At 34.8% G+C, this 11,595-nt stretch overlaps 1 protein-coding gene across 1 annotated transcript in view; it reads left to right on the forward strand.

Moving 5' to 3' along the window:
- Positions 1–962: 962 nt before the first annotated feature.
- Positions 963–11,595, forward strand: part of scel (sciellin) — a 27,115-nt gene continuing 16,482 nt past the window's right edge. The window contains exons 1-14 of the mRNA XM_016231117.1: positions 963–1,012; positions 3,628–3,713; positions 4,945–4,992; positions 5,083–5,194; positions 5,335–5,397; positions 5,478–5,564; positions 7,082–7,117; positions 7,400–7,444; positions 7,534–7,599; positions 7,744–7,812; positions 8,103–8,156; positions 8,258–8,287; positions 10,445–10,516; positions 10,602–10,673. Of these exons, the coding sequence (XP_016086603.1) occupies positions 4,953–4,992; positions 5,083–5,194; positions 5,335–5,397; positions 5,478–5,564; positions 7,082–7,117; positions 7,400–7,444; positions 7,534–7,599; positions 7,744–7,812; positions 8,103–8,156; positions 8,258–8,287; positions 10,445–10,516; positions 10,602–10,673 (746 nt within the window). The 5' untranslated portion in view covers positions 963–1,012; positions 3,628–3,713; positions 4,945–4,952. The remainder of the gene's footprint in view (positions 1,013–3,627; positions 3,714–4,944; positions 4,993–5,082; positions 5,195–5,334; positions 5,398–5,477; positions 5,565–7,081; positions 7,118–7,399; positions 7,445–7,533; positions 7,600–7,743; positions 7,813–8,102; positions 8,157–8,257; positions 8,288–10,444; positions 10,517–10,601; positions 10,674–11,595) is intronic.

Consider the following 11,595-nt stretch of genomic DNA (forward strand, 5'->3'; position numbering starts at 1 on the left):
GATAGATAGATAGATAGATGACAGATAGATAGATAGATAGATAGATAGATAGATAGATAGATAGATAGATAGATAGATAGATAGATAGATAGATGATAAATGATAGATAGATATCCACAACATTTCACTTTGATATCAATTCTGTATACCTGCAACAATCTCTTCTCAGATGTAACATTTATCTTCACTGATAAAAAATAATTGGCAATTGTCTTGGCAGTCACCTCACCTCTGTGGAGAGAGCTTTAATTAAACCTGGCAAACTTCAGTTTTCATGTCATCTTTGAACAACAATGAAACTTTTGAAACAAAAATATGAATGCATACCTCACTGTATGAGGTAATCTTCAGAGAGTTGAAACATGGGAATGCAGAAGGGACATAAACATTTAAGTGGATATTACTATATTATTGTTCATGCAACCTTTGCCTTTAAAATATAATCATAAATAATCTAATAGACAATCCACCCAAAGTGCACTATTAAAAATAAAGGTTCCCATGTCAAATATTTCACACTAGTATGATCAGCAGGTATGAGACAAATAGAATATGTATGTGGATGTCTATAAAACAGGAAGAGAGACAGTGAGAACAGGTTATATGAGAGTACGTGCACATGTAATAAGGTCATAATAAGGTTTCTAACAAACACAATCAATGGGAAGTTTTGCATTCAATGATTGGGGAAAAAATAAAAAATAAAATCTTACAAGAGAACTTGGTAAAATAACAGAACAGAGTAAATGCGGCACAAAATGGATAAAAGCACTACAATATTTGAGAATTTTTATGAATATCTGATGATATATATGACTCACTTTGTCAAACCTCGCAACAAAATCTAAATTACGACTGTGATTTAGTGTTAATACATTTTGTAATCTATGTATTCATTTGTAAATAGAAGAGCTGTCCAATCCTGCTCCTGGAGGGCCACTTTGCAGCCCTGATTCAACACACCTGAACCAGCTAATCAAGGTCTACAGGATCATTAGAAACTTCCAGAAAGGTACAAGTGAAAAGTATTTCACGTTTACCTTCATTAAGAATAACAGAGCTTGTAGTTTTCAAAAGCAATTTATTTAAAGCTGCCAATTCACCTAATATAGATCTAATTAATCTCTTTATATGTCACAAAATAGCCATGTCTGCTACTTTCTCATAAACACAAGAGTTTGTTATGACTTTTAGGCTAAACTGAATCAAGATCAGTCATACGCATCATGATTCAGAAGTTTGAATGAGTACCTGATAAAGCTGTAATCAGGCATATTATCCTGATTGCTTCTCAGTACGTTTTTTGCACTTGGATTTATCAAATAAATTTCACACATGGAATTAAGTAAAATCCTAACTTAAAAAGTTAAATAATTAAATTAATAAATTGATGTGCTCTCTACAATCCGCATACATTATGTACAAGCATTTGCGTTGCGTTGACAGTTGTTTCTCTGTAGATCCGCCTTCTCGCACGCCACGATTGGTCGATTATGTGCAATGCCTGCACGCCATTGGTCGAACTACTTTTCAGTCATTACCTTCAGCAAGTATGAAAACAATAGGAAAACAAAGCCAAAATCTGGGCTCTTGGGACAATTTAGAAATGTCCTGGAAAAGAGGACGTATGACCTGATTTTTTAAGACAAGTGTTCACACAAACTTACTTTATTTTAGACTTACATTTTTAATTTGTTACTGCATTGACGTTAGCACAGCTATACCCATTTAATGGAACAACTAACACAATAGTTAACTTATATAACCATCCTACAACCTAACCACATGTTCCACTGTTAACCACAAAAACACCAAAAACAGAAACTCCTTTAAATGTCCAGCTGAACTTTAAACATGGGTTTGCCTTTACACAAAACACATTAAATAGCACTTAATTTCAACATTTATTCTCCCAAATGAGTCCTATGGAAATCATGCTGGGAACTAAAGCTCATGCCGTTTCATTTATAGAAACAAAAAAAGATTCAGTTTCCGATACTTGAGTGAACTGAACACAATGAAATTAAGTTGTAGTACCGGTAATAAAATGTTCAGCAATTATGTTACTTGTGTTACAAAATTGAACAAGCAGATAAAAGAACCTTATTTAAACCTCAGATGCCCAATGTTTCCTGTTAAATAAATACAATCATTGTATTCTCAGTCCAAACCTTGTATTTGCGAACATTAATATTTGCATTAAAATGATTGGTGTAATGTAAGAAGCAGCTTCTTCCTCATCGACTGTCACCAAGTTTGATTGTCTTTTGCATATTACACACTTTAAAACTATCGAGGAAGGGTGTGATTAACATGAACCACAGCATCACACCCCACAGACATACTCTTCATATTTTCTGTCAGACATACTATATACGTTATCTCCCACAATAAAGCACAAACCTAACCACCGCAGGCTTCTGCAACAACACCCCTGTTCATTTAGAACAACCAAAAAAATATTTTCCGGCTCAGAGGGTTTCATCTTCTGAGGTTCAGAGCTGTATAACTGTGTCAACTTTGATTTGAGCCTGCTCTAGTACACTGAAAAAATGGTGAAGGGTTTACTTTGAAATACTTTTCACTCTACATTTCACAAATACAGAGAAATGGCAAGTAACTTTTGTCAATTTTGAAGTAGAAAGATGGCAATAATATTTTCTTGTAAAACATACTCCAATTTATTTCTTTTTTTATAATGTTGAAATCATAACTGCTGGTAAATTTCACAAATAATTTCAAAGAAATGGCAAATAACATTGTGAAATTTTGAAGTAGAAAGACTGAAACGTATTTTCTTGTAAACACACTCCAATAATCTTTATTTTATTTACAATTTCAACAAAAAATGTTTTAGTGTACACTAAAAATATGGAGATTTAGGCTACTTTGAAACAATTTTCAATCTTTCATCATTTTCACAATTATACAGAAACAAGTAATTCATTGAATTAAACATTACATTTTAATTCCAGTAAGTGCCTGATTCTGAACTGCAATAATTGCTGGCAAAATATTAAAAAGTGACGTGACATGTGGCCAAGTACCTATACTAGGAATTAGTGCTCTGCATTTATCCCATCCTAAGTGCACACACACAGCAGTGAACACAAGCCATTTTTTTGCTGCGGCGCCCGGGGAGCAGTGCCTTGCTCACTAGCACCTCAGTCGTGGTATTGAAGGTGGGAGAGAGCGCTGTATATTCACTCCCCCCACCTACAATCCCTGCTGGTACGAGACTCGAACCTGCAACCTTTGGGTTACAACTCCGATTCTCTAACCATTAGGCCACGACTTCCCCATCCACGACTTCCCCATTTATAAGCAATAAACAATCAGAATTACAGACGTTTGAACCTGTAAACCTTGAGAGCAACACCCCAAACAGTTTTATCTTGCCGTCTCGGTGGAGGTTGTTATGGTGGCTTTCACATCGTTTCCTAAGACACACAATTGGCTGCTAATGTCCTGCCATTCATTACTAAGCGCTTTTTGGGAAAGACCTCATGAAGACACACCCCTACTGTAAACTACACTGACATAGCTGTGTTGACAGTTCAGGTTCAGTTGCTCTGGTGTGTGTCACATGAAGCCACACCTTTCACTGGTCTTGCCTTCCCTACCCAGGTCAAATATGTAAGAGGGGAAGAGCAGCAAACTGTATGTTATTCTCACTTAACCTCTATCACATCCCGCGCACCTGAAATACCGAGGTATGACTGTTCATAGACTTCTATCTGTATGTGTGTCTATGAATTCTGTTCTAATTATATGTCAGTCATTTTCATGGTTAATATTTTTAGTCTGTTTGTTTGTAAAGTCAATGGGTTTTTAGGTTAGCGATCAATTCTAAAGCATGTTCATTTAAATGGATTCTCTTGTGAAATGGATGCATTGTATGAGTGTAATTAAACATTGTTTAGTATTTAGTTGTTACACAGTGCAGTCTTACTAAAGAACAGTTTACAATGTCAAGGTGAGATTGAAGGACATGACGTTTACTGTAGTTTTTTTTCTTCAAAAATACAATTAGAATAGTGCTTCTATGCGTCAAAAGTGTGACAGTGGTCTTCTTCTCAAATCAAAATACAAATACATCAGTTTCTCCATATAGTAGTTTTTCCTGGACTGTTATTTTTTATAATAATGATTTGCGAAACATTGTGAATTCCCACAGAGATTATTCTGATTTGTAATTGTTTTTATAAATGGGTAGTTCATGCATAACGTGTCAAAGATTTCATGTTAAAATGTATGCTATATATTTATATGATGTGTTAATATCATACACATTTAAATAAATTGCTTGTATTTAAATTCCTTATTGTTTATTTTAAAAATATAAAACATGCATACAGTATATTAAAGTGTGTAGTCTCTCTAAATGGACCTCATAGAAGCTGCATGCATAATAATTCAAAAAGAATTAGTCAAATATTGTTTCTATAAATTGTTTTAGATGGAGTTTAGCAGGTCAGCTTCCTACAAGTAGCCTATTTCATGTGAGCTACCCAAGTATGAAGATCGGCAAAAGAAAGTTAATTTTTTATTGAACGTTTTTACAATTTTAAATATGCTACAAGAAATCCAGCGAGACCTCCCATGTTGCTGAGTGTTTTTTAGTACATCTGACATTTATTTCCAAGCATGAGAATGTTGCTATGGTTTCAGTGGCAGGTGTTTGAACAGGGTGTGTCGGTACAGGGATCAGGACAAGCTAGTTTTGGGTGTATCCAGGAAGGTATGAATTAAAAGGACAGTGCTGCATCAAACACTACTAGGAATGGAATGTGTTAACCGTGATTTGTGAAATTATGCATTTAATGCACTGGATGCACTCATAATCTTGTCTGGTGGCACCATCTTGTGGATGGTAGCCTTGTGAGAAGTGACTGCACTGTATCTACTGCATATGTAATAATGTGTATCAATTCCATCTTACAGTGTAAACCATGTCTTTCACTCCAAAGTCATACAGTAAGCCCCAAACAGGTGAGAAAACGCCTTAAAATGACATTGCTTTCATTATATATCATCCATAATCAAGTCATTTTATTTACCTATTATTTTTATTGAAAACAGTTACAACTTCAAGCACTAGATCCACCAAAACAGTGGATGACGGCAAAAAGAAATCCCTGCTGAGGGACAATAGCTGGATTAAGTCAAATGTGAACGAGGAAGAACAAGTCGAGTAAGTTTTCAACACATTCATCAATTAACAGCAAACCAGACAGACATAACTTGTTTAACATCTCGGCTCTGTTATATTTATGTGTGTCTGACAGACTAAACAACTGACAAGCTCAATTTATTTTTCCCTTCTCTCAACAGACGTGATGCGAACTTCGGCAAAAGTGTTCTGGGTCGTTATAAGTCCACCGAAAACCTTGTCAAGTGGGTAATCTCGTGTGTAGATCAACATGTTGCTATTAAAAGCTGTAATATGAGATTCTTATGATCTTTTTTTCATGAAGCCCTCAAGATAAAACTAGCAAAACCGAGAGCAAAACCAGCACTGTCACCACTTCATCAGGTGCCTCTGTCCAAGCGCTCACTAAAAGGTATTTCACTGCTGAAGACTTTCTTACATCAAACATCTTACCATATGTGTTACAAATGTGCAGCAGATTACACAGTACAAAACAGTACTCACTAGTATGGTAGCCCATTTCTGCCACATAAGAAAAACAACTGTTAAATCGAAATTATGACCTAAAAATTGTAATTATAAGTAGAGCTGCGATTAATCGCATCCAAAATATAAGTTTTTGTTTACATAATATATGTGTGTGCACTGTGTAAATGTATTATGTATATATAAATACACACAAATGCATGTATATATTTCAGAAAAATATGTTATGTTTATATATTAACTATATTAATTTATAATATAAATTATATGAATATAAATATAGACATGTAAATATTTTTTAAATATATACTGTATGTGTGTAACATAATAAATATACACAGTACACACACATATATTATGTAAACAAAAACGTTCATTTTGGATTAATCGTTTGACAACACTAATTATAAGATAAAAAGTTGAAATTACGAGATGCATTATTCATTATGAGATACATAATTATGAGATAAAAAGTCAGAATTATGACAGAAAGTTGAAATCGTGATAAAAAAATGTAGACTTATGAGATGAAAAGCCAATATTATGACAGAAGTTGAATTATGTTATAATTATGACATAAAATGTATCATAATTGAGATGCAAAGTCAAAATGAGTCGAAAATTTCGATACCAAGTATGAAATTGAAATTGTCAGTTATAAAAAATTTTGAAATGATGACATAAAAAGTCAAAACGAGATAAAAAGTAATGGTTATGACAAACTCATGACAATTTCTACTTTTTAACTCATAATTATGACTAATGCCCTGTCCACACGAACGTGGTTATTTCTTAAAACCGCAGCTTTTTCTACGCGGTTAGGCCGTTCGTCCACACGCAAACGCAGCACCAGGTCACTGAAACCGAACATTTTTGAAAACGCCTGCCAGGGTGATGATTTTCAAAAACTCCGGTTGCAGTGTTATCATGTAAACAGCGAAACCGGAGTTTTTGGCTTGTGACGTCGGAGCCTGCGCATTATCTCCACCTACTGGAGACTTTTTCAGGCTTCTGATTGGCCAACATGGCTTTACGGTTGAGATTATATCGCCACCTGTTGGTTTGGCATGCTCTTGACAGTGCTTCATAGCATGCGTTTGCGTTTTCATATGGACAGAGATTTTTTTTTAAACGGAAGGAGGAAAAACTCAGTTTATAAAAGTACACTTGTAAGTGTGGACATGACCTTAGTATGTATTGTATTTCATAATTATGATTTTGACTCCCACAATTTCTACTTCTTGTCTAATAATTATGACTTGGTATCTCATCATTTAGACTTTATTTCATAATATTGATATTTTATGTCAAACTGGTGACTTTTATGTCATAATTATGATTTACCGAAGCATGATATCTGATGTAGAAGAAATGGGTTCTTTGGAGAAAGTTTATGCAATAAAATCGAATCAAGTGCTCTCACTGATTGTTTTCAATATGTAGATTTGGTGGTAGCCAGGACAAACTGAATGAAACCAGGTAAAATATGCACACTCTTTTCTAGCACTGAAAAATCATGACGTTTATTGTTTAAATCTGTCTCTTAGTAAATATCTTGAACTTACTTTAGGAAAATAACAGAGTATTATACAGCAGAATAATACTTAATCTGTTGAAGAACGTAGACTTACATTTACAATATGATTAGTCACCAACGTTTGCTGCATTTAAAACCTGTTTGTAAGAGTGTTCAGAATCCAAAAATGCTGGGAATTTAAAACATTTTAAGAGCTCATTTATCTTCCCAACCCAACCCTACAGAACCACAGGAACTAAAACAACAGTGAAAACAGAGCCGAGGAAAAGGTAACGCCTCTGAGACATACCTGCTTAATGACTGATTGACTGAATGAATGAAGACTAGCTTCTTACAAACCTGATGATTGCTCTTTCAGCTCTACTTCTACAACAACAATCAAAGATGGTACAAAGATAACCGAGACAACTGTGACCACTACCAAGTAAGATGCTGAAAGTACATCATATCAATGTCAAATCTGTCATAACTATTTCACACTTGCAATCGCAGATCATGTTATGAATGTCAAGGTCAGTTCATACAGGCACTTTAACTATTCTAAACTGTGTTGTCTTCTGGTCCTTAGGCAGGATGTGGTGAAGTCTGAAACACTCACCAATATAGACCTGGCAGATTTAAAGACCAAGAGTTCTGGGTAAATCAGCTCAATGTAATATGCATTCATTCATTTGAATAAAAAAATGAATGCCAAACCAAGTGCCATTTATTTTAAAGATATAGCACAAACACACTTTCCACACAAATTTTAATAATGTGTTTGGTTGTAGATGATAACTAATAGATAAACTGTTCAAATAAGATAAATGTGTTGGTTTGATATGTTGTCATCTATGTTATCTATTTCAATGAATTTCATATTCATTTGTCGCTTAAATGTGCAAAATTGTCAAGCTATATCTCACTGCACTTTATCTGTTCTTAAAGTGGTTACAAGACTGAGGTTATTACTGTCAAGTCATCAAAGGACACTGTTGATGGGTGAGTGTTATAAAATGAAGTTGAAAATAATCTCATAATTCAATTAATCTTTTACTTTATTTTCGTGAGTATTAAAATTAAATCTATAATTCTTTTTTTAGACCAACCTCACCTGTCAAGACCACCACAAGGTACAGTAACTCGTTTAGCCTTGTCAAAGTCAAAATGAGTCGAAAATTTCGATACCAAGTATGAAATTGAAATTGTCAAAATTTTTTGAAATGATGACATAAAAAGTCAAAACGAGATAAAAAGTAATGGTTATGACAAACTCATGACAATTTCTACTTTTTAACTCATAATTATGACTAATGCCCTGTCCACACGAGCGTGGTTATTTCTTAAAACCACAGCTTTTTCTACGCGGTTAGGCCGTTCGTCCACACGCAAACGCAGCACCAGGTCACTGAAACCGAACATTTTTGAAAACGCCTGCCAGGGTGATGATTTTCAAAAACTCCGGTTGCAGTGTTATCATGTAAACAGCGAAACCGGAGTTTTTGGCTTGTGACGTCGGAGCCTGCGCATTATCTCCACCTACTGGAGACTTTTTCAGGCTTCTGATTGGCCAACATGGCTTTACGGTTGAGATTATATCGCCACCTGTTGGTTTGGCATGCTCTTGACAATGCTTCATAGCATGCGTTTGCGTTTTCATATGGACAGAGATTTTTTTTTAAACGGAAGGAGGAAAAACTCAGTTTATAAAAGTACACTTGTAAGTGTGGACATGACCTTAGTATGTATTGTATTTCATAATTATGACTTTGACTCCCACAATTTCTACTTCTTGTCTAATAATTATGACTTGGTATCTCATCATTTAGACTTTATTTCATAATATTGATATTTTATGTCAAACTGGTGACTTTTATGTCATAATTATGATTTACCGAAGCATGATATCTGATGTAGAAGAAATGGGTTCTTTGGAGAAAGTTTATGCAATAAAATCGAATCAAGTGCTCTCACTGATTGTTTTCAATATGTAGATTTGGTGGTAGCCAGGACAAACTGAATGAAACCAGGTAAAATATGCACACTCTTTTCTAGCACTGAAAAATCATGACGTTTATTGTTTAAATCTGTCTCTTAGTAAATATCTTGAACTTACTTTAGGAAAATAACAGAGTATTATACAGCAGAATAATACTTAATCTGTTGAAGAACGTAGACTTACATTTACAATATGATTAGTCACCAACGTTTGCTGCATTTAAAACCTGTTTGTAAGAGTGTTCAGAATCCAAAAATGCTGGGAATTTAAAACATTTTAAGAGCTCATTTATCTTCCCAACCCAACCCTACAGAACCACAGGAACTAAAACAACAGTGAAAACAGAGCCGAGGAAAAGGTAACGCCTCTGAGACATACCTGCTTAATGACTGATTGACTGAATGAATGAAGACTAGCTTCTTACAAACCTGATGATTGCTCTTTCAGCTCTACTTCTACAACAACAATCAAAGATGGTACAAAGATAACCGAGACAACTGTGACCACTACCAAGTAAGATGCTGAAAGTACATCATATCAATGTCAAATCTGTCATAACTATTTCACACTTGCAATCGCAGATCATGTTATGAATGTCAAGGTCAGTTCATACAGGCACTTTAACTATTCTAAACTGTGTTGTCTTCTGGTCCTTAGGCAGGATGTGGTGAAGTCTGAAACACTCACCAATATAGACCTGGCAGATTTAAAGACCAAGAGTTCTGGGTAAATCAGCTCAATGTAATATGCATTCATTCATTTGAATAAAAAAATGAATGCCAAACCAAGTGCCATTTATTTTAAAGATATAGCACAAACACACTTTCCACACAAATTTTAATAATGTGTTTGGTTGTAGATGATAACTAATAGATAAACTGTTCAAATAAGATAAATGTGTTGGTTTGATATGTTGTCATCTATGTTATCTATTTCAATGAATTTCATATTCATTTGTCGCTTAAATGTGCAAAATTGTCAAGCTATATCTCACTGCACTTTATCTGTTCTTAAAGTGGTTACAAGACTGAGGTTATTACTGTCAAGTCATCAAAGGACACTGTTGATGGGTGAGTGTTATAAAATGAAGTTGAAAATAATCTCATAATTCAATTAATCTTTTACTTTATTTTCGTGAGTATTAAAATTAAATCTATAATTCTTTTTTTAGACCAACCTCACCTGTCAAGACCACCACAAGGTACAGTAACTCGTTTAGCCTTGTTTAGATTGCTGACTAAACTGAGCAAATGTGGCTGCTTTCTTAACCCCATAACATGTTCAATTCTAGCATCAAAACTTACACCAAAGAGGATGTTTCACCAACTAAAACAACATTATATTCTGTCCGATCCACAAAGAGGTGAGAATCTGACAGATAATTGCAAGTAAATGCTTTTCAGTCATCGTAAAACAAAGAACATCACTGACTGAATGCTTTTCCACAGCACTGAGGATCAGCTGTTTGATACTCTCATACCAACATCTATCAAGTCAGCCAACACTAAACCTGACCGCAGGTATGTGGTATTTGCATATCTATAAACTAGTACTGTCAAACGATTAATCGCGATTAATTGCATCCAAAATAAAAGTTTTGTTTACATAATATATGTGTGTGTACTGTGTATATTTATTATGTGCAGATGCATCTCAAAAAATTAGAATATCGTGAAAAAGTTATTTTTTTTGTAACTCATTTCAAAAAGTGAAACTTTCATATATTCTAGATTCATTACATGTAAAGTAAAACATTTCAAAAGTTTTTTTGTTTTAATTTGATGATTAGAGCTTACAGTTCATGAAAGTCAAAAATCCAGTATCTCAAAATATTAGAATATTTACATTTGAGTTTCATTAAATGACCATCCCTACAGTATAAATTCCGGGTATCTCTTGTTCTTTGAAACCCCAATAACGGGGAAGACTGCTGACTTGGCAATGGTCCAGAAGACGATCATTGACACCCTCCACAAAGAGGGTAAGTCACAGAAGGTCATTACTGAAAGGGGTGGCTGTTCACAGAGTGCTGTATCAAAGCATATTAAATGCAAAGTTGACTGAAAGAAAGAAATTGGGTAGGAAAAGGTGCACAAGCAACAGGGATGACCACAAGCATGAGAATACTGTCAAGCAAAGCCGATTCAAACACTTGGGAGAGCTTCACAAGGAGTGGACTGAAGCTGGAGTCAGTGCATCAAGAGGCACCTCGCACAGACGTCTTCAGGAAAAGGCCTACCAAGCCACTTCTGAAACAGAAACAACGCCAGAAGCATGTTACCTGGGCTAAGGAGAAAAAGAACTGGACTGTTACTCAGTGGTCCAAAATCCTCTTTTCAGATAAAAGTACATTTTGCATTTAATTTGGAAATCACGGTCTGGAGGAAGACTGGAGAGGCACAGAATCCAAGCTGCTTGAAGTGCAGTGTGAAGTTTCTGAAG

This window comes from Sinocyclocheilus grahami, unplaced genomic scaffold (assembly GCF_001515645.1).
Source record: "Sinocyclocheilus grahami isolate Dianchi unplaced genomic scaffold, SAMN03320097.WGS_v1.1 scaffold383.1, whole genome shotgun sequence".
NCBI classification, from domain to species: Eukaryota; Metazoa; Chordata; class Actinopteri; order Cypriniformes; family Cyprinidae; genus Sinocyclocheilus; species Sinocyclocheilus grahami.